Source organism: Doryrhamphus excisus, linkage group LG13 (assembly GCF_037039965.1).
Source record: "Doryrhamphus excisus strain RoL-2023G ecotype Guam linkage group LG13, RoL_Dexc_Guam_v1.1, whole genome shotgun sequence".
Classification (NCBI taxonomy): Eukaryota; Metazoa; Chordata; class Actinopteri; order Syngnathiformes; family Syngnathidae; genus Doryrhamphus; species Doryrhamphus excisus.
The window spans coordinates 9,257,193-9,281,338 of NC_136369.1; the positions used below are offsets into that span (position 1 = coordinate 9,257,193).

At 39.7% G+C, this 24,146-nt stretch overlaps 2 protein-coding genes across 3 annotated transcripts in view; both read left to right on the top strand.

Moving 5' to 3' along the window:
- rras2 (RAS related 2) overlaps positions 1-8,369 on the top strand; it is a 29,161-nt gene extending 20,792 nt beyond the window's left edge. Inside the window, exons 2-6 of the mRNA XM_058089049.2 lie at positions 1,627-1,714; positions 1,836-1,938; positions 3,930-4,038; positions 5,636-5,754; positions 6,708-8,369. Coding sequence (XP_057945032.1) covers positions 1,627-1,714; positions 1,836-1,938; positions 3,930-4,038; positions 5,636-5,754; positions 6,708-6,795 — 507 coding nt within the window. The 3' untranslated portion in view covers positions 6,796-8,369. The remainder of the gene's footprint in view (positions 1-1,626; positions 1,715-1,835; positions 1,939-3,929; positions 4,039-5,635; positions 5,755-6,707) is intronic.
- Positions 8,370-11,663: 3,294 nt separating this feature from the next.
- tub (TUB bipartite transcription factor) overlaps positions 11,664-24,146 on the top strand; it is a 40,011-nt gene continuing 27,528 nt past the window's right edge. Inside the window, exon 1 of one of the 2 annotated variants that reach the window (XM_058089270.2) lies at positions 11,664-11,857. In XM_058089270.2, coding sequence (XP_057945253.2) covers positions 11,802-11,857 — 56 coding nt within the window. In that variant the 5' untranslated portion in view covers positions 11,664-11,801. The remainder of the gene's footprint in view (positions 11,858-24,146) is intronic. The other variant, XM_058089271.2, reaches the window with a different exon arrangement.

A 24,146-nucleotide genomic window follows, 5' to 3' on the forward strand; every position in this document is an offset into this window, starting at 1 on the left:
TTGTTGTGATGAAAAATTATTAGGCGGTTGTACTGAATCTCGTAGACGGGTGCACCTTTTATAAAGGGTTATGTTAGTGTATTCAATTTGAAAATCATTTTATTGTTTAACAAAAGCAATGGCGAGGAAATTACGACTATTTTTCATCATTTTCACAATGAAATTTTACACATTAGAAATTACATTACAAATACAAACTATTAAACCACCTGGTATATAATATATTGAAATTATTATCAGTGGCTCTACAAATTGTTTGCAAATGGATTAACTCATTGGTATTTTTCTTATCAAAAGTTAAAGGTGCTGACCGTCTTTGGCTCCAAATAACACTTTTTAAACCAAAAATGTATGTAAGAACATCACCGACTAGCATATAAAAACAAATAAAATAGCATTTAAAAAAACAGTCACAATTTGAAGTAGGGCTGCGGCTATCAAATATTTCAGTAATCGAGTATTCCAGTGAAATGTTTGTTGATTAATCGAGAAAAAACATATTTTTGCTTGGTTAACGAGGAATAATACATTTACAAGAAAAACTAACAAACAAGTAACTTTGGTTACGTTGTTGACATAAGCGATTCTTTTTAATTCAATTTAAATTCTATTTCTATTTTTAAAAAAATCTAATATTTTGTAATCAAAGTACTGAAATTATTTGAATAATCGTTGCACCCCTAATTTGAAGTTTGCGTTCGGTGTGAATAAAAGGATTGCCGTTCATGGCTTTCATTCATTGCTGTCTCATACAGTATCTGCATACTTGTTCGTTGCACTTGCAGTGACACAACAGTCTCAGAGAAGCGTTTGACAATTTGGACTCATTCACCACATTCACACTGCACGGTATGATGCCCAAATTAGTTTTTTGTTAAAATCCAATCTTTACTATATCCAATGAAAGCTAAGGTTGGCAGCTAAACTTTGCCAAACCGCTATCATTAACTGACAACAAACTAATAACTAACTAATGGACGTGTGTGTGTGTTACAATATCAGAACCTGAAGAAAGTTACCATTCTCCATGCGGTACCCAACCAAGGCAGGCAACACCTTCAAGGTGACTTGTTTGGTCAACAGGGTGTTAAGAACATCTTGATTCTACACTGCCAAATTTTGCATCAAAACAGTACAGTGAATGTGGGCCATATGGGACAAAACATTGCCTGTAAATCTTCAATTTTGTTTCACACCAGAACACGAATGGAGTCTTGATGTTTTTGAGATCATTCAGTAGTTGTTTTGACATTCGCTGAGCCCTCCTTCAGCTGTCACCACTTAACAAGCCCCTGAGGAGAGTGAGAACTACCAAACATGACAAAAATCTCAAAAATGTGCGACTACTCCTCCTCCTACTAACTCCCTGCCCTCTGGCCCCACCCTTCCAGTTTTGGGTCATGAGGGGACTGGATGGGCCCTAAAGTAAAGTACGAGGGTGACAATGGTGTCTGGGTAATAGAATGCTTTGTTTACCTGCAATATACTAAGGTAGAGGTAATGGTAGAGGTCACAGCTGTGTTTGAAGTATAAACAGGAAGTACGAAGTGAATGTTTATGTGTTATATACTTGATGTATACACACAGGATCTCTAAAATGGCAAATTTTTGTTCATTGACCAACAGTCCTACTTTGTCACCGACTATGACCCCACGATCGAGGACTCCTACACCAAGCAGTGTGTGATTGACGAAAGGGCAGCCAGGCTGGACAGTAAGTGCATGTTTTAAAATAAACACATTTAATGCACATCTGTAGCAGTTATTTGCTTAGAGTTGACTCTATTAGGCTTCAAGTTATGGTGTTGATGTGTGTGTGTGTGCACGTTGTGTAGTTCTAGACACGGCTGGGCAGGAAGAGTTCGGAGCCATGAGAGAACAATACATGAGGACAGGGGAGGGCTTCCTGCTCGTCTTTTCAGTCACTGACAGAGGAAGGTGAGTGACAGTTCTCATCATGGACAGATGACTATGTGCCAACCTCTGATTTTCTTCTTGTTTTCTCTGTGCACACACACATCTCTGTTTACTCTTCACAGTTACAGCCTCTTACTAGCGCTCTTTGCCTTGCACTCTAACCAAACCGTAAATCTTGTTTTTGGAGCCTCCAACTATTGTGTGCTTTTTCTTTAGTTTTGAGTTAAATATATTGACAACTACATTCAAGCTGTTAGTGTGGCTGGTAAGAACATGTGCCATGTTTGCCATGTGAATAAATCAAATGTAGTCCTCGCGACAATGAGGCGTTAACATAAGCGAGCAAAAAATGTAGTCGCAGAAACTGTGTGAGGTACACTTGTACAATGTGATGAGATGCGTCAGGTCGTCATGCTGCTAAAACAAATATTATTTTGACCTTGTCTTTTGCATAGCACTGTATGCGAGTAGGCTGCATGGTGACCGAATGGTTAGACTCGGGTTCTAAGTTCTCCTCCCATTCCATGAGGAAGTGGTACATTTTTGGCTTCTTACGTATATTGTCTCTCTTCCACACAATTTGAAACCTTTCATAAGTTTAGAATAACTAAATTGGAGGCTAGCTCAATAGCTTCATAATGCTTCATTAACACCTGACCTAGGGGCTGCACGGTGAGCCGAGTGGTTAGCACGCAGGCCTCACAGCTCGGAGGCCCGAGTTAAATTTCCCCCCGGAAGTTTGCATGTTCTCCCTGTGTATGCGTGGATTTTCTCCAGGTACTCCGGTTTTCCCTTGTCTATATGTGACCTGTGATTGACTGGTGACCAGTCCAGGGTGTACCCCACCTCTCGCCCGAAGACAGCTGGGATAGGCTCCAGCACCCCCGCGACCGCGAGGATAAGCGGCAGAAAATTTATGAATGAATGAATGCAATGAGGATGGGGCATTGATTTGACAGCAAGCAAATAATTGGAGAGTTGTTTCTGAAATTTGAATATATGACAATTGAATTTTGTAACTTTGATGCTGATTTGGAACATGTGAGAAAGTGGCATGGGTAAATTTCCATCAACACAACACAGCAGCAACAGAGCTACTGTTGGTACTGTACAGCCAGGAATACTAATACAGGTCATCAGTTCATTGTAAACAACCGTTTGACAAGTGTAACGCACATGAATTTTGTAATCATTTTCGTAAACATTTGAAAGCGCATGTAGAGGTAGATAAAGCTGCTGGACACTGACCACTCATGACACATTTTCTATATGCAGCTACTGCAATCGTGTGGCGGTTGCTATAGGAGATGTTATTTGGAGCATTTAGGGTAACTCTATCTATATGAGCCACCCTTTGGATGTAGGCAATAATATTATGAAGATGTTGACAGTTTCAATCACCTATTTCATAAAGCCACACAGGTGTAGTATTCTTGTCTTGTCTCCACTTCCTCCTTGTCTTTGTGTGCCTACCCAGCTGTGCAGTGCACTAAGCTGAATTCCTCAACCCTCACCCACAGCTCTCTTCCTAAATGTTGATGTTGTAAACACTCTTTCTTTATTTACTCCATTTATACTAGTCAAGTCTTTCCAGATTTACTAGGTGCTCTCCAACTTGTCTGTGGTCTTGTGTCTGGAATGCCATCTTGGGTTTTGTGGCCACATTCTTTTTAAAATTCAGGCTGACATTATTATTTACTATTCAACAATGGCATTTACAGTAAGTTCAAATGGGTCGAGTCGGACTTTAAAACAGAGCAACAGATGGGCACATGTAATGTATTTGTAATATTGTGTTGAAATCTTTCCTTGTTAGCTGACATTTTCAAGCTCCGCAGTCAGACTCGCGGCCTTGGTGCCCCCAGCTCCTGGCTGATGGCTGTGTGGGTGGATTTCCTTAGCGGTTTTTCCAAGCATGTGCATATGTGCATATTTTAATGCATCTGTGCGTGTCATTCCAAAAGAATGATGTGATCTGTATGTCTCGTAACACCATGTTGTGCATTCCACAGCTTTGAAGAAATCTACAAATTCCAAAGGCAAATCCTGCGAGTCAAAGACAGAGATGAATTCCCCATGATTCTTGTAGGAAACAAAGCAGATCTGGAACTACAGAGACAAGTAAGTCCAGCAGAACATGTGTACTGTGTGATCATCTGATGAGATAATGTGAACCAATTAGCAGCATTCATTCAAGGTGCAAGCCAGTGTCAGGACTGCAGCTCGCTGCTCAAGTACAGGATGTGAGCATAAAAGAGCAGCTGTAAAAATGGTGATGTCAGGAGAAGAGGATGGATGAAGAGAAAAGTGTGCTGAAATCATGAATTTTCTGGGTGCTGGTATACAGCTGCCATGTGAACCCACAGCGCCCCCTCATGGCCAACAGACAGCTGACTTTTTAGTAGGCCTCTGTGCTGCAATAATGTGGAGTTTCAGGTTGTAAAGCCTGGGTGTCTAAAGAAGTGATGGAAGGACCGCTGATATTTTGTAAATATTTTGTAAATATGTTGTAAAGTTATATAAGGAAAAACAGCAAATTATTGTTTTGAACTTCAGTTTTTGCTCTTTTTTTTAATTATTTAATTTCCCAAATATTTCACCTTTCTTTTTAAACATCCATCCATCCATTTTTTCTTCCGCTTATCATCACGAGGGTCGTGGGCATGCTGGAGCCTTTCCCAGCTATCTTCGGCAAGAGGCGGGATACACCCTGGACTGGTCACCAGCCAATCACAGGGCACATATAGACAAACAACCATTCACACTCACATTCATACCTATGGACAATTTGGAGTCACCAATTAACCTAGCATGTTTTTGGAATGTGGGAGGAAACCGGAGTACCCGGAGAAAACCCACGCATGCACGGGGAGAACATGCAAACTCCACACAGATGCCAGAGCGGGGAATCCAATCCAGGTCTCCCAGCTGTGTGGCCCTGCGCTCTAACCACTCGGACCACCGTGCAGCCAATTCTGACTTTATTTCCATTATATTTTGACTGAATTCTTCTAAAAAAATGTTTTTTAAAAAATCACAGCTGTTTTGTTTTTCTTAATGTTACGATTTTTAACATTTCATAACATGGTTTTATAATAGTTCCACTTCACATCACTAAAACTGTGTTATTTTTCCCCTTGATAACAACTCTTTACTCATAATATGTTCAGGTTTTTCTTGTAAAATGACTTGTGAAATTCCATTTTCTGAATTTGCCATGGGCCAATCAAAAACAGTCGCGGGGCACAAATGGCCTCAGGCGGCAGTTTGGACACCTCTGTTGTAGCGCAATTTATAAGCAAAGGTATATTTGTTCAAAATGTAATAGAAATACATTGAAAATATTCATATTTATCATTTACAAACACCAGGGCAAAATGTGTTTAACCTTTTGCTTGAAATAGGTACATATTTTTTTGTAATGTAATGATATCTATATACAACCACCGAAAAAAGATGATAATAACTAGCAATAAATATATTTAATAAAATGATAAATAGTGCTGAGTTCTTCTTCAAGTGTTAGTCAGGAACTTCATGTTGTGAGTTATACAGAACTCAGTTCTGTCTAACTTTATGACCCTATTCTACAGTACAAACATTGTGAAAGACAGCAGTATCATCAATCCATGGTCTGTTTAATAATACTGAAAACAAATCCAGTTAGTAGATGTGTGTGTGTGTGTGTGTGTGCGTTAACCACTGCCTGTCCCCTCAGGTAACCCAAGAGGAGGGCCAGCAGCTGGCCAGACAATTGAAGGTTACATACATGGAGGCTTCAGCCAAAATCCGTATGAACGTCGACCAGGCTTTTCATGAACTAGTTAGAGTAATCAGGTAGGTGGCTTATTATCATAGTTTCATCATTCAAATCTGCAAAAAAAAAAAAGCATGTTGATCAGACGGTCAAGTCTGACATTTGTGTTTCTCACCGAACATTACAGTAATAATTACTGGCACCTAGTGACTACTGTAGAATAATATAGTATATCATCAATGTCTTTGAATGCGTTGTATGCATGCCTTAAAAACAGAAGTCATATTTGTTTCAATATGAATATGTTTTGTCTATATGACTAGGTTTGTCACAAGAATCGTGGCAAAAAATTAATTAAAAAAACAAATTGAGGGAGACAAATAAGGCGATCTTGTGCTTTGTGTGATGCCATACAGTAAACCAGTTCAAAGACCAGACTTTTGTGGGACTTTTATGCGAGGAGTCCACTGGGCCGGCGCCAGTTCGCGCCAAAGATGGTGATTGGCACATAGTGGCTCTCCATTAATTCGAGGCCACTATGCGCCACTACGCGCCACTACGTGCCACTATGCGCTAATCACATAATCTTTGGCGCAAACTGGCACCAACTGGCACCAGCCCAGTGGACTCCTAGCATCATTGGCGCAACTTGGCACGTGCCATTACATTCCAATGGATCCCAATAGGCGGATTGTTTGCGCCATTTGATTCCACTTGGTGGACACCTTGCGCCGATTGTTTGATGCAAGTGGCGCGACGACGATTTTAAACATTTTGAAATTTTCTTGCCGCCAAATAAATTTTTGCTGCCATTACGGGCCACTACGAGCCAGTTGGAAGGCAGTTTGAACCACTGCATGGCACTAGGCACCTTATTGGAGACACTTGGCGCCACAGCAAATTGCATTGGCGCGAACTGGCACCAACTGGCGCCGGCCCAGTGGACGCTTTAGTTCAACCTCAGAGCTGTTTGGTTGAGTCTTAATTTCAGAGAATTCAGTCTCCTTTTACTTTCCTCTCTCCAAACACCCAGAAAGTTCCAAGAGCAGGAATGTCCACCGTCGCCAGAGCCGACAAGAAAAGAGAAGGACAAGAGCGGCTGCCATTGCGTGATCGTCTGAGTCGGCCTTATCACTGTAACTCATGCAGCTGCTCTCTGTCTGTTGCCCCGCCCACTCTGCCTGACATCGCATCCCGATGTGGATGACTGACCGCTGCCTTCTCCACGTGCATGACTCCAGACAGCTCCACCCCTGGGGTACTCGGACCAGGGGTGGCTGTTCCCAGGACATCACTATGGATAACTGACAATGCCAAAATTTGAACACCACTCTACCTTCAGCCATAGTCCTTTTCACACGAGAAAGTCCCAACACGTAACATTGCCTTTTAAATCAGCCTGACCAATTCATGTTTTGTACTCTGGAGGACTTCTCTTGCCTTGTAGTGATTTGTACTTGCTGCCGAGATTGAATGAAACAAACACACAAAAAAGTGTCCCGAATGTTACCAAGTGCAACGGAGAGATTTATCTTATGAAGCTTTGTGTATGTTGTGCCATCTTTTCTCCCATGTGCTAATCTGCTACTGTACATATGTGACATTTTGTTGTGATTTTTAAAGTGTATTTCTAATGACTATTAAGGTTGACTATTGAGGTTGGTTTTGCATATATGAAAGTGATATACATATAATGATGTATATAAATAATGCTTAGACAAGCCCTTAAAGCTACAATGATAGAACCTTTAGATTCTTTATGTTTTGTTTTTTTTTGTGGCTTCTGCTTCCATCTTAATTGCCAAATACAGAATGTCTGCAGTGTGCTGTCTTATAGATTGTCAGATTCATATACAGTATTACCGTTGATATTTCTTCTTTGATGTCGGCGGTCCAGTCAGAATCATGTATTGTTTTTAAAGTCTGCGCTAATTAACCTGGTATCAAACTGAAAAGAAAAACTGATCCGTTTAGTTTGAGTCACTCCAGTAACCAAATCAATGGAAGTTCATGTATTGTGTATCCTTAAATAACATTTTCATTTTGATTTTTAAGTAGTAGAATGCCCACTGTATTACATAATGGGGGTGATTTTAGAAGGGGCTCATGCACACAATGGACCTGCCACCTCAGTCGTCATGATCAGTAACACATACACAACAAATTGCTCTCTGCATTCTCGCTACTGTAATCTGTCTTTCATATCATCCTGTCATTTAAAGAACAAGAAAATCACTCGATGGTAGTAAACGGTCTTGATTAAATGTTTCTACTCTACTTTTATACGTTATTTTCTTATCAAACTAGCTGGCAAGTATTTTTTTATATGTTTATAAGTGAATATATGTAAAGAGGACTATTTAATTATCTTGGTTGTTTTAAGATAATTTTGCCCCAGTCTGAGCAAAATTGGATTCTCAATGATGTGATGCTTTTGTGGCTTAGAATGGAGATTGTATTCATCCTCATCTCAGAGGGTGAAATGTCAAGTCAGGTCGGAAGGGGTTTTTAGCATTGACACACATTGGAGTTTTAATAATCTACAAAATTGACAATTCTATACCCATTCCCAGTATCTTAATGCTAATGTACATCACTATCATATTGATTTTTCTTTTCTTCTTCCATAGCAATGTCTTTTGGCCTGTGTTGAGCTTTTTTTTGGTGCTGAAATAAAATCTGTCATTGAGCCAGATGGGTTTATCCTTCGTTATTAAAATAGGGTACATAAACATCAAACATTCTGTCAATTTAATGTATAGCTGAAGTATCATAGGAATCCCATCAGTATTCAGGTTATGCATTAAACCAGGCAACATACATAAATAGTATTGATTCCTCTGTTAGTATTTTCGTGACAACTTGAAACACAATATGGTGCGGTCAACACGTATAAATTCCACTTCGGGGCAATTGAGGTTACAATCTACAATGCTGAAGGTACCAAAAAAAAGGCCCAGTGTTGAAAATGGATGTCTTACATAACATAGTCATGGCAACAGCATACAATTAGCATAATGTGCATAGTCATACACGCTTTATCACTAGGTCTGGACAAATGCTCCGAAAGTATTGAGCAGGAATGCAGCATAAACAATAAACAACCTATAAAGAATATCCATATGATTATGTCTATATTTTGGTGTGATAAGAAAACAATGGTAAAATCTGGGTGGTTAAAAGATAAAAGTCTTTATTTTAAAGGCATAAATAAGCATAACAATATAACATGAAGGCAACTTGCAATAGAACTGAAGAGTACCAGAGCAAATACAGATTATTTAAAGAAGGTCAATGAGAGGGAGGCACCTGATTGGTGGAGAGATAGGGGTGCGGCAAACTGGAAAAAAATAACAACAAGGGTCTATATCATGAATATCATGAATATAATATATCGGGGGCCTATTTCACAAATAGTATAAGGTATCAAGCGGGGATATTTTAGTAATCCTAGCTCAATTTATCCCTGATCCAGTTGCATAAAAGTGGGATAGTGGAAAGTGGAATATGCTCCAAGAAAATTTATTCTGTGGTGTTAGCCTACTCCAGACCAGGCCGAGGTCCAGGATTTATTTCATGCTGTCCCTTATTTCAATCAGTAGTCACCATAAATGGAAACCAATAAATAATCCACTGCCCATTACATATTTTTTTATCACATTCAACTACACCCACTATCATTATTTCAACATTTTTCATCATTCTTTACAATCATTGTACATAAAAGGATTTAGATGATGTCACAATCAGATAATTTATTAGATAATTTACATATACAGGTACTATATATAAAATACACATCCCATATAAATACAAAACACAGCTACAAGATGAGGGAGTTGTAGTAAAAGTAATGGAGTTATATTTACACAATTTTACGCATATTTGCAGTCAATTCCAGCTACAATTTCAACGGATTCATAATCACAGATGTGGTGTGTTGGTTGCGGTACTACATTACCCAGAACCCTAGCGCTCGAGGGGAAAGCGGAAGTTTACAGGCTGTTGAAGCGCCGAGCGAGTAATGGTGATATGCTAATGTCATAACATTCTTCATTTGTTAAACAAGCAACGAACATAACTAGCTAACTAACTATTAGCAAGTGTGTATTTGTGCACTCCAGTACTTAGACACAAAGTATTGTAGATCGTCTGTAATACTTTGCCACGCTTTCTCTCTTTGTTTTATAACTGTGGTTGTATTGCCTTTTCCTTTTTACTTGCTCTTTTGCCTCCTGGTGGATTTCGGCTTCTGTTGGGGGCGGGGAATATGCCGCTCTCGTTGCCATGGTGATTGATTTTCTATTGATTGATTTTCCATTTTCTATACCGTTTATCCTCATTAGGGTCGTATGCTGGAGCCTATCCCAGCTGTCTTCAGGCGAGACATACATACTGTACATACTGGACTGGTCGCCAGCCAATCACAGGGCACATATAGACAAACAACCATTCACACTCACATTCATACCTATGGACAATTTGGAGTCACCAATTAACCTAGCATGTTTTTGGAATGTGGGAGGAAACCGGAGTACCCGGAGAAAACCCACATGCTAACCACTCATCCACCATGCGACCTCAGCTTAGTAATTTCTCCTGAATTTCTGAATCCTAGTTTTTGATTTCTTCGGATCAATACAAACAATATAATAGAATACCTTTATTGTCACTGTACAAAGTACAAGATTTAAAAAGTCTTCTCCTGTGTCAGTGCACTTAGAGATGGGTGGGTGAAGCTTCATGAAGCCTTGAGGCTTTCCTTCAAATTGTACTGGAACAGATTCAGAGCTTTGATGCTTCAGTGAAAAGTAGCATTAGCGACATCTGGTGGAAGAAATAAGTTTATGTCCCTCATGTCACTAAAAGAAGTGAAATACAGGTTGGCATTACAAACTCATCAGTGCTCTTATTACAAGCCAATATTGTTCATTTGCTTGGCCGTTAGTATATACACAAGTTGGCGCCAAAATAACCCAGCAAAGCAATGACAGCCACCAGTCTCCATACTGACCAAGAGATCAGAGAGTATAAAGTCTTCTGAACCATCAGTTGTAGATCAGTTCCATGTAATGTGTTGCTCCGCCATCTTTTACAGTGGAATGCTGGCCCAGCAGAGGTGGAGCTACCGGCACACCTGCTGCAAATTACTCACCTGCCTTCTTAAGCATGGCTGTGGAATTCCCTTGTTGCCAGATTGTTCCTTGTTCTCCACATGTTTATTTTTTGTTGTTTGTTAGCTTTCTGGTCTTTTACCTACCTGTTACAGTGAGCCTCTCACTGTGGTTATTGTAGCCTCTCTTGCTAAGGTATACTTACCTGCTAGGTTCCCAGAAGCGCCCTACAATTGTTCCTGCTTTTACTTTTTGTAGCATTTTTTCCTTTTTGTGGCCTACCCTGATATTTTTCTGTTCCGGACTATTTTTTTTTTTATTATTTTTTAATGCCTTTTTATTGCTGTGTAGGAACTTTTTAGATTAAACCTTTTGTTCACTACCATCTGTGTCATCTCTGCATCTTGGGTTCCAAACACCGGCTCACATTTTTCTTGATAATCAAAGCAGATCGTAAGAGCAAAGATTTTCCTGGATCAGGCAAAATCCTTCATTTTCAGGAGGAATGTTCTTGATTGTCGTTGGAAGGGCCTGGTTTATCTTTGGCAGCTTCAGTGTTCCTATGTCCTACAACGAGGACATGGTGAACACTGCTTGTTTGTTCTGTCAAAATGTTTTAGAACTCATTCAAATGATTGGTGCCTTTATCATTTGACTTTATCATAGTATTACTATATGTTAAATTCTCATACTACATATAGTAGTGGTCAAAATTGCAAGTGATTGAGCAGCTTCCTGGCCTGATACAGCCCCTCCTTTTTAATCAACAGGAAGCTTCGACCACGCGCGCGCATCTAGCTCAACATTGATCCCAGTGGTGTTGATGACATTGCGCGTGCGCGCAGCGCTGACAGTTCGCGCGCTCTCTCGCCAGCTCTCAGTAGTCATCCTGGCAGTACCGCGGCTGCTCGCTCCCCTCACGCTGATTCCTGTGGGTCGGCGCCGCCGGCGCTGAGAAGTGAAGGAGAGAGGTGCCTTTGACCGCTTCTTGCACACCGCCACCACTCGGAGACATGGAGGGGGTCGGCAGCAACAGGAGCATGTCGTACAGTAGATGGAGCTACGACAGGTAAGAGCTCCTTCCGTTCATTACTGCTTTGATGCTGTCAGTCCACCTCGTTCTATTGCGTTTGTGTTGTCATGGAAGGCCGATGATACTAGACTTGGAGGACCCTCCCCCTTATCTATCTGTTTATCTATCTGTCTATCTGGTCAGCAGGAATATACAAACATTATATTTTGGTTTGAATGCAATTAATAATACAAAACAGGTGGGCTAAGAACCTACAGGTATAGGCATCAATATGACTGACTTAGTTTAATCATTAGTACATGCAGGCCTGAATCCTATACTAAGAGCAATTGCCTGTTGTTTATGGTTATGGTTGTTCATGCTTCAGACGTGTTCAAGTTTGTTTTTCAGAACCGTATTAATATGTTACATACATTGTGTTATCCCCACCATTTTCTATTACACAGTCACAATGAAAACACTGCTGAGTCTGTCGCCGCTTCCTTCTCCTATTCATTTTCCACAAGGGTGGTTGGTTCACTTAATGGCAGCAGCAGCATCAGACACCACTGTACATGTTGCCTCTGTCTGTATCATTGGTATTCCAAATCTGTTCTTGGGTATCCCGAGAGACTGCTGCTTCAGCCACTGATCTCTTGCAGCCCAAGATTTCTCACCAGACTGTGAACCGTTTACAATTGCGAATAACAATTGGTTATAGACTGCACAGCCAACTATACCAATAAACAAGGTGTATTGTTTGCTTTTTACAGCCATATGCAATTTAAAATATTAGGGTATACTGATGAAGACTAAGCATTTAAGAAGGATGATTTCCAGTAACTGTCCTGTCTAGATGAGTTGTGTGTGGTGTGACCTATTCTTTGGACAATCACACATTTCCACAATGTGTGGATATTTTATAGTTTGTCATCTCAATACATGCTTTGGTCAGTTTTACACCTCTTCTTTGCAACCAGGCTGGCATTCTGGTCACATCCTTTTCATAAAATGAATAACCATACTGACCTACAATAACTATAAGAACATTCAATGTTCTACAAATGCATCAAATATGTCTTGGAAATTGGAACTGCTGTTGTTGTTCAATCACGCTTTTATCGTTACAGCTTCTCTCACTAGCATTCTATCACGGACTGTAGATGAAAAAAGAGAAATTATATATATTTTTTCTCAAAATGATGGTAATAAAGAAAAAAATTACAGTATTGCACAGAAGTGCGTACACCCACAACAGTTTGTTTTTGTAAGTTTTCAACAGAAAATACTGTGCAAATGAAACTTGGGTATACTTTAGAGTGGTCATTATGAAGCTGGAGTAGCGATACACTCAGGTCACGAGACAGGATGATACACAATATTGGGCTCACAAGAACAAGATGAGATGATACTGTATGTTAATATTACCTTTAAGAAAACAACAACAAACTTTTGGACTTGCTATGGGACAAACTACAGGACTTATTTAACAGTCACAAAACAATGTAGGTATGTTGTAACTTGAACAACCTAAACAAAGTATAAATTGAAACAAAAATGAAAAAAATACAAAAGTTCACAGTATTTTGATGTGTAGTTATGTAAAGATGCATTTAAATAGATTGCAGATTGCAGTAGATTAGTTTTTGGTTATGTTAAAAGAACTATAGCTCCTATAATGCTTACAGTGAACTATGAGTAAGTACAGAAATAGACGATCGTGTTTTGATCTGACAAATCTTAAGTATGTTTTATCAAATGTAGAATTACTCCAGCTTCTGCTTGGACATCAACACCGCTGCAGCTGTTGAATTCTGAATTCTGAAAAAACAGACACGTCATGAGGGAGCGAAGCTGCAAACATTGTGTGCAGGTAGAATTGGAAGGTTTATGCGAAAAGCACTGTGTGGTTTCAACACTGCCTCATGCACTGACACTGCCATATTATGTGTATTAATAATAACAGTAGCAATGCCATAGTTCACAGTCTGAGACTTCTGGTTGTTCTGTTCTCACCAGACAGCGTTCCAAGCTACTACTATATCCAGTTTTAATTTCTATAGTAAAATCTGTTGCAGTGGTGGCAAGAATGAAGACATTTAGGCTTCTTGGCGTCAGCTACAGTATGTACTGCTACACTAACTCAAGTCCAATCACTCTCCTCCCAAGAGCTAGCATTTTATATGTAAATGGTTTATACAGTAATATGGCATAGGTCAAAAATATTGACTTTAGTTTTTGTCTTGTATTGTTGTTTTTGCTTTTTTTTTAATTAAATACATTGAATTTTGTTGTCAATTCTCTTATTTCCCTGTAACAACACACAGACAGCTGTTATCTATTGCTGGCTCAGCAGTACATTGCCAGCCAAGCCTGAAAGATACTTGCCAGTGTCTGCATTTGAAATCAACAATCGTCCTATTCTGCTGTCTCACACGTCTTTTCAAATTGGAGTCTCCAGCTCATGTAGGTGATTTCTTCAAGCATGGTATAATCCTGACACTATATCATTAGCATTAGAGTTAATCCGTAAACCCATTTTTACAAGAAGATATAAACAATAATTTGTAATCTGTCATTGGCAATATTTGTAGAAACATTGAAGGGTGTCTTGTATAAGAGCTGGAAAGACATACATACATACACTGTACAATGGATTATGTAACATACAGTGGTGTGAAAAGTGTTTGCCCTTTTCCTGATTAGTTTGTTTTTCATGTTTGCGACCCGTAAATGTTTCAGACATCAAACAACTCAAAATATTAGTCAATGACAACACAACTGAACACAAAAGCAGTTTTAAAAATATAACTTGTTATTATTAAGGGAGAAAAAAAATCCAAACCTACATGGCCCTGTGTGAAAAATGATTGCTCTCCCCCCAAAAGTGCAATTAATTGAGATGTATCTGTCTGGAAAAGGTCACAGAGTTATTTCTAAGCTTTGGGACTCCAGTGAATCACAGTGAGAGCCATTATCCACAAATGGCGAAAACATGGAACAGTGGTGAACCTTCACAGGACTGGCTGGCTAACCAAAATGTCCCCAACTGCGCAGCGACGACTCGAGTTTTTGGTAGGTTTGAGTCCCATTACATATGGCGTAAAAGTAACACCACATTTCACAAAAACAAAACCATACCAACGGTAGGATATGATGGTGGTAGTGTGATGGTCTGGGGCTGTTTTGCTCTTCAGAACCAGGAAGACTCTGATAAATGGAACCATGAATTCTGCTCTTGAAGGAGAATGTCCGGTCGTCTGTTGTCTGTTGTCTGTTCTGTGCAAGACAAAATCAAAATGAAGACTTTGGAGTTGCCTCGTCAAAGTCCTGACCTGAATCCTATTGAGACTGTGTGACATGACCTTAAAAAGGTGGTTCATGCTGAAAACGCCTCCAATGTGGCTGAATTACAATAATTTTGGCAGGATGAGTGGGCCAAAAATGCCTCAACTGCGCTGTGAGAGACTAATTGCAAGTTATCTCAAACACTTGATTGCAGTTGTTGGTGCTTAGTTTTAGGGGGCAATCACTTTTCACACAGGGCCAATGGGGTTGGCATTTGTTTTCTCAATGAATATTAAAAAGTGTCATTGAAAAACTTAATTTTGTGTTCAGTTGTGTTGTCATTGACCGATATTTACATTTTTTTGATGATCTGAAACATTTAAGTGTGACAAGCAAAGAAATTAAAAAAAAGAAATCAGGGGGCAAACACCACTGTATTTTACTAATATATATATTACTAATATATATATTGTGCTGAACGTTTGGCACCATTTTACCTGCAAACTAGAAAACTTTCAATGTTTTGTTGCAGTGTATATGAATATCATGTTAAAATGTTGTAACAAATAGAATGACAGCCATGTTTGCTGTCATTCGAAGTCAACTTTTGTGTTTGGACAAAATAATTACTGGGATGATGTGAAGATGATAAATGGGGCACTCATGCAACGAGTGATGATACTGGGTGCATCTAGTATCTACGTTTGCAGGCTTCTATGTCTCAGGCATTGTAACTCCTGGCATATCTGCCAGTGCTTGGACATACAGTATGTGCAATCTCACCATGTTCTCGCACCCACTCAGCAAACACTGCATCGTAGAGATGGAGGCACAAGGTGGGCTAACAAGATACCATCCGGTTTCTAGAAAGCTCAGCACAGCATTTTTGTGTTTTGATTAAAATATTATTTTATATTTTTTGGTGAGTGGAAAAAAAAAATCAGGATCTTAAAAACATGGTCTTTATCTCCTTTGTCAGCATGGTTCCACCCTGTCGGTTATCTCTCCGTTATGCCCTTCCTACATATTTATCCAAACTGGTGTAGGGAATGCAGCATGAGTGGACAGTTCACTGCTGCTCTTTTCATCCTGGCAAGCTGTATTTAATGTAATTTAAAAAACTGGGATTTAATTCGCACATTCATGAAGTAAAAAAAGATAGTGAGCAACTATCTATGCTAATCATCCACATATACACAGCTTTCTTTGGTGGCATTTGGGCGAATGGGCTTGATACTACCGTGCTGTGCTCAGTACTTTTCTGTTCTCTTGTATGCGTATCTTCACAGATATCTGTGTGTTTTTGTTGTGTTGATGAAACATATTGCATGTGTTTATATATTATATTTTTGCAAACTAATAAGTCATCAGGACACAGGAGGTTTTGGAGACAAACTCTGAAGGATTTGAATAAGTGTGATTTGAATGAATTTTATAATTTGATACTGTTACATTGTCTTGTATATATTGATACATTGTGCACAAATTGGTTTGTTGAGCCAATCATCGTTGTCCAGTGCTTTATTCTGGTTATAATCACGGTAAAAAAAATTAAAGGCGGAATCACAGAATCATTCAATGATCCTGAACATTTCAAGTAAAATGTATTGTTATTGGTAATACTGGCCTTGTATTTACTTGGTATCGGATCTGTTCCAAAACTACCTACCCATCAGCAATCAATTACATAGAAACAGACAACCATTCATGGTTGCATTCATACAACATTTGTGCAGCTTTGTTCCTTCACTGACAGTAATCACTGCTGCTGAGATTGCTGTATTGGCTGTTGAGAATGATGGATGTTACAGAAGCATAAACTCCTTACAGATATCTTGACAAGCAGCTAGTATCTTCTCACAGATGTCAGTTATGGGGAAAAATCATATGGAAATGCATTTTGTGTTCTTCATACTTCTTTCAATGAAAAGTTTGTCTAGTTCTGATAAAACTGCAGTTATGTCTAATGTCTTCAGGGGGCCACTATTGTTGGTTCACTGTTATAAAACAAGAGAGGTTGTTGGTTCTCCTTTTCATCAAGGCGTAGTCCTGATGAATGACCCTTTCAGCCATTTTCCAAATCATCTCATGTTTTTCATGTTTATACACATGAATTTAATGCCACAGATTTAGAATCAAAAGTCAAAAGACGGATACCCAGGAAGTTGTACAATTCTGAATTCAATCAAAATCTTTGGGGAATAATATGCCTCCAACATCCACAAAACCATAGCTTGAAAAATGGCTATGCAGCTGGACTTATTCATAAGGAAGGCAATTGTTCTTTAAAAAAAAAATGATAGTTATAGTCCACAGTTGTCCACAGCCACACAGAAAACACCCCATGTTAAACGACAATACTACTGTAAAGCCAATTAACACACTGGGGTCTCAGTGGACATTTGGCAACAAGCAAGGTGATGAAAAATAATTATAGCACAAGCTTCCTCCTTTTCTTTTCTATGTGTGACTAATTAATTTCTTCATCTCACTTGTCCTCCATAATAGTTGTTTATGACTACATCTATTCTCACATTTTGTGCTATTATTTCCCAAGGAAATGTATTCTCCAACATGTATTTGTCTTTTAAAAACAATATGCATTACCAGTGTTTTCACCAGTCATTGGCTTTCTGTCAGTAGGTATTGCACAATGCTCGTAATCAATACAATGAATTTATAATCTTTTGGGAGGATTTTGTCAAATTTTTGTTTCTATTTATCCTAAATGTATATGTTAATGGGATTCACTCATGCTATTCTTTAATTCAGCTCTCCTTCAGAGCTCTGCTCCAGTGCTGAATGTGAGATATGCCTCTGCAGCTGGTTGCTATGGTGAAAGGCCATGGCGTAAAACTGGGGAGGTGGCACTATGTGTTTTGGAGAAATATCATTCTGCAAGCCGCAGGGTGACCCAGTGGTTAGCATGTTGGCCACACAGTCAGGGGATTGGGAAACCTAGGAGTACCTGATTTTTCCCGGGTACTCCGGTTTCCTCCCACATTCCAAAAACACGCATGTTAGGCGAAATGGCGCTTCCAAATTGTCCACAGTGAGTGTGAATGGTTGTTTGTCTATATGTACCCTCTGATTGGTTGGCGACCAGTCCTCACTAATATCATTTCAACTAATTAGCCACATCATGAATATTCATCCATGCATCCATTTTCTATTATCCTCACGAGGGTCGCGGCGGTATGCTGGAGCCTATCCCAGCTGTCTTCGGGCGAGAGGCGGGGTACACCCTGGACTGGTCGCCAGCCAATCACAGGGCACATATAGACAAACAACCATTCACACTCACATTTATTCCTATGGACAATTTGGAGTGGCCAATTAACCTAACATGCATGTTTTTGGAATGTGGGAGGAAAATCCACGTACACACATGGAGAACATGTAAACACCACACAGAGATGCCCAAACAGAGCATGAATATTCAATTATGTTTTTTCGAAAAGTCAGTGTGGGTGTCCTTATTGATGCCGAGAGCACAAAGGCACATTTTTACAAATGGTACCAACAGACTTTGTGTAGGTGAAGGCAAATGTCACATTTGCCTTCTGTTAGTTCTGTAGTCCCAACGCAATTTGAAATCAAATTCATTTATTCATGCTGTCACTGTATCAAGATATTGTTGTTATCGTGTGCTGTGTATCGTATGGTGAGGTACCTGGAGATTCCAAGCCATACTCCCAATACTTGATGCGGCCCAGTCTCCCCCACTCTACCTCCAGTGGTCCACAGGTAAATGACACCCCTGCCCGACACCCCCAGTATAAGAGATTATGTATGAACAAATGAAACCTGAATAATCCAAAAATACAGTACCTACAACAGATGCTGCCGCTGTTATGTGATACTATTCATCACTTTATGCCTTTTCGGTTTATTCATATAATCGGACATAGTAGATTAATAAATGATTAATGCATTTGTTGTGATATAGATGTGTTCAATGTGCTTATTTGCTCATTTAGCATCAAGTTTTGGATTCCCTCTTTTTATTGAATCTACGCTTGTGCTATGGCTCTTAAATTGTTTAACAGCGCCGCTGTGTGTTCATAAAATGTCACTACATATACATCTTATTGGTCGAGGACTCCCCCTGTTGGCCAACAAAAGAATAAGTTGCTTTGCCAACTACAGTACAGACACATGATGACGTTGAGGTACATTAATAGAAAAGCTGTTTTACATGTAATAATCACAGCAATGGGAAGTGACAGCAAATGGAGGCTAGTTAAATATGCCTTACACAGTCAAGCAAGCAATGGTAGAATAGCCTGCCACAGAGCTTCTTTTCCCCCAGTAATGGCTCTGCTGTTTCCATGGTTACGAGAGCCAGTGTTTCTTCTGGAGGAAGCTGCCACCTCCTCGCAAGGGAGCTGAGTTGGGATGCAAGTGATGTAGTCATTTACACCACAATGGTGCCTCCATATCTGTGCACGCATCCTTATGCTGAGTTTGGAGTTGACAGCATTTTCAGGGGTGGGGGCATATTTTAACAACTTGACAACAATCTGAATGACTCGTGCTCAAGTCCCCATTTAAAGCTACAGTATATACATTTGATTATGTTGTCGCTTTATTAAAAGTAACTATTGGGTGACTATAGATAAGAATTTGACAAGACAACCTGAGGAAAGCAGCCTAGAAAGTGTGAGTCACTCTGTGTCTTCAATCCTGTGATAGATTGGACAACACCTGACAAATGACACTCTGGGTTAACATCTTTGTCTCACTGCTGCTAAGCAGAGTGTGAGGTACAGTGTGTATACATAGCTACCCTTAAAATGTTTCTTTACACCCAATCCTTCACCACATCAAATACTCATTGTGTAAGAGGGGATGATGAGTGAGAATGTTTTTACTTTATATTAAGACCACTCATGTTGGTGTGGAGAATACTGTAAATGTGAGTCATCAACAGACGACCAAATATTACACTTATACTGAGCTCCTGTTGCCCTTGGATACAAGTGGTGTCCAAATGGAAACGTAGGGAGATTTATTTTGACCATCTACGATCATTGTGTTGCCTTTGATGTTATTTATGCCTAATACCTAAAGGAACACTTGACTATCTCTGATAAACATTTGGTTAACAGGGACATTTTTTTGTTTCTTCTTTTTTTGTAACATTTGAACCACATCTACAATCCCATTTCCTGTTTTATGTGTTTTGCAAGGCTAAAACCAGATTGATTAATGCTTCAAAAAATTTCAGAGCAGCTAATCTTAGACCAACATTAGTTCAGCCTTGATTATACCATTCGGAGTACTGTTTCAGACAACTCACTTTTACCTAGAAAAGCCTGCAGGAAAGAAGAAAGTCCCATCCATCCATTTTCTATGATGCTTCTCCTCACTAGGGTCGCGGGTATGCTGGAGCCTATCCCAACTGTCTTCAGTGGAGAGGCAGGGTACACACTAGACTGGTCGCCATCCAATCACTGGGCACATATAGACAAACAACCATTCACAGGCATGTTTTTAGAATGTGGGAGGAAACCGGAGTACCCGGGGAAAACCCACACACGCACATGTTCCCTCGTGCGTGGGTTTTCTTCTCCTCTTTTTCTTGTTATAAAAAAAAAAACTCCAAAGTAGTCAGTGCCTCACCAGTCATGAACCTCACTGGAAATCACAGGGCCAGCTGATGTTTGGTAGACGTTTGGTAGAAAAATCAGTAAATCCACATCTTTAAGTGCATTGCTTGGTGTTTGATATGAAGGACACAACAGTACGTTGATGTATTGAAGGAGTCAATCCGGCTCCTTCAGTGGGAGACTGGGACATTGGAACACTATTTCATCCAGAGTGACATTTTGTAATCCAAATCATGTTTTATGTATGCCCTCACTGAGCCAATATGAGGACTTACTGTATGTTGATACAAGGCAAGTGTGTGTGCACTCTTCTACTCATCTCAAATCTATACGTAACCTCTACAAAGGTTGATGTGATGCTTTTGCAAAATCAGTCCTTGAAAGTGTCTCACTACTGTACATATTTTCACAATGTGTTGGTAACAGCAAGGTGTATACTGTACTGCCCACATTAGCAGTAAACAATAATGTTTAATGACAAATTTAATTAAATCCATACTGGAATTCGGGGTAAGATGAAGAGTAAGAGTAAGTAAGGTTCTCCCCTTTTGCCTTTCCCGTTCTTCCCAGTAGCACCTAACAACTTTTCAAGCAGCTCTCCAAAGGGTTTATTGATTTATTATGAACTCCTAAACCGACCAAATTAGAAAATGGGGTTTGGCAGTAGTTTGCACGTCCTCGGGAGCACTTTTCGAGTGTGACCAATCACAGCGGAGTGGGTGTTTCACAAAAACAGCCCTGTGTGAAATGCCATTGACAGATGAAAATATTTTTCTCTTACTGCGAATCACCAACTCCAACCACTTCTGCCTGAGCTTGCCTGTTCAAAATATTTCATGGGATCCATAGCTAACAACCATAAACAGAGCGAAGCAGAACTGTGGGGTGGGTAGTCCTGGAGCGTGTTTGACCAACAGCACATGCCCATATAAGGAAGCCCAGCTCCCTGTGACGTCACAAACAGCCAGTTTTTGGCAAAAAATGTGGCATCCATTAAATGAATCATTTTTTAAAGTTTTGTAACAGTGCACCTTGTTTCATTGCCCATTGACATAATAATCTTTTTTGGGCCTCCAACATTCCGACTGCTATTTTCGCAATTTATTTTTGCAGTGCACAAATCCTTCAAGTGAACACTTCCCACCATCCCTTCTCCCCACCTCAACAAACTTCAACTTTTTACAACTACTGAAAGGCGCTTATTAACAAGCTCAAGCTCCCCTTAAATTGCATTTGACTTACTGTAAATCCACATTTACACAATTAAAACTCTCATTCAAGAAAATAAATATACAGCAGTTAATCTTTAGCCACCAAGTAATGTTAGCTTATTTGATCATTTTCCATTCCATTATGTGGTGTACATAAAGTGATGCTATCATCATCATCATCTCCTAACGTCACAACAAACAGCAGCCAAGACTAAACCTCATATCAACAACTCATATCGACTCATTCCCTCCTTTTTATTTTACATTTTTGAATTGAAATAGCATCCTTGAGGTCCTTGGTCTGCAATATAATATGATATAATATGAACAATAATTTTTTTTTTTTTACCTTGTAATTAACTTGAAGGCTGAGGTTCAACGATCAGATCCACATCGGCCTTGTGATGAGGATTTGGTGAGAGCTGAGCATTGGTAAATAGATATATTTTTTCTTTCCCCCTCTGAGGCGCCCCCTGGAGAATGCTGCCCTGGGCAATTGCCCATATGGCCCATAGCTAGAACCGCCACTGGGTTGCATACACACACTTCCACTTGAGGTGAGGGATAACACAAATTGCCTGAAGGTGTGGGTGCGTGTACCACTTTTGATATGTCTGAATATTTTTGGCCATACGCACATTTTGGTTTGTGGCGTACGGAGACTTTTAGTCAGAATTCCAAGCACACTTTCATAGATAAGACCCCGGGGCTTTTAGCTTGTTGGCTCGCACTGCTTGACTTACAGTATCTCTCATTCAGTGGGAACCTGTGGACCCAGGTTAGAGCCTTGGTGTGTGCTGGGCCGGACTGTGCGGGTGACCCCTGTTTTATTCACATACATTTTGTGGCTCAAATACAGCAATGTTCTGTATTAAGGAGGAAATACACAACAAATGTCTTGCAGTTAAGGTAAATAAAAGCACCAGATATAATTACAGCATTTATGATACAGTCATTTGCACAGGTGTGCCTAACAACAATGGAGAAACAATTAAACGGGACCCATTATGCTCATTTTTCGACTCTTTGTATTGAGTTGTGATCTCCTATTGAGCAGCTACACACAATCTGTTTTAATTTATTCCGCTCATGGCCCACCTCCAGGCATGCCCGCTCCACTGTGATTGGTCACACACCCAAAGTGCTTCCCAACCATCTCCCATATAAGGAAGTCCGCCCCTCTGTGATGTCACAAAGTCAGTTTTACCACACCATTTGAAATGGAGTGCTTAGAGCCATCTTAAACTTCTTTCAGGGCTCACTTCCGAATGCGCAAACCTCTTTATCTGAAATTTTGGCATCGTTTAACACGAGAATACATCATTCTAACTACATTTATAGGTTACAAAATTGAAAAACAGCATAATACGTCCCCTTTAAAGTTGATACAGGACAGATCATAACACATGTGAAAATTGCAGCACTTCTGCCCAGTGGCATGGTTCATTTTGAGGACAACAATGTACAATATACTCCCGTTTAATAAAAAAAATTATTTACATTTACAACAATTTACATTGCACTGTTGGATCATAAGGAGGTTCTCAATAGAGATTCAAACTGTAAGAAGAAGAAATGGCAGTCAGACAAAAAAGATTATTGCTGTTCGTCAGCTGAAATCATTAGCAAACGTTTAAGATCAATGGCTTTTGAAAGTCAAAATCTTGGCAAATGTGTGGATTCAATGTTATTTTCTGTCAGGTATTCACAATCTCCAGATCTCTTGATGGCAAAGGCACAAGCGCTTTTTCTCCTTGAACGTGGTTAGATTGTTGAGCTGCATTAGCACGGCCTCTTACTGCGTTGCTGAGGTTGGACGTAGTCAGAGTAATTTTAAACATCTTAAAAAATCCTGGTCACATCCTGATCAACTGTGCTTATATTCTCTGCAGTTTTTTTTATATTTTAGTTTCATTGAGACAAGCAGACAACAGTCAGAGAGCCATTTTCACATCCTGTGTGCCTTCTGTGCACAGTCCATTATTCAAATTACTGATATTCGTGGCCTGCTGTTACCAACAATACTGTGCCTTCAGCAAGAAACACTAAATCATAACAGATCTTGTCATAGTCTGCGTGGTGCTGCCTTTTACTGTAAAACCAGCGGGACTAGTACTTTGAAAAAGATCATACTTTTATATTCAAGTCCCTCATGACCAAAATCATCTTTCAAAGTCATACTTCAAAGTCTTCTCTTCAGCATCAAATATTCAGCAGGGTGTTTTGCTCAGGAGC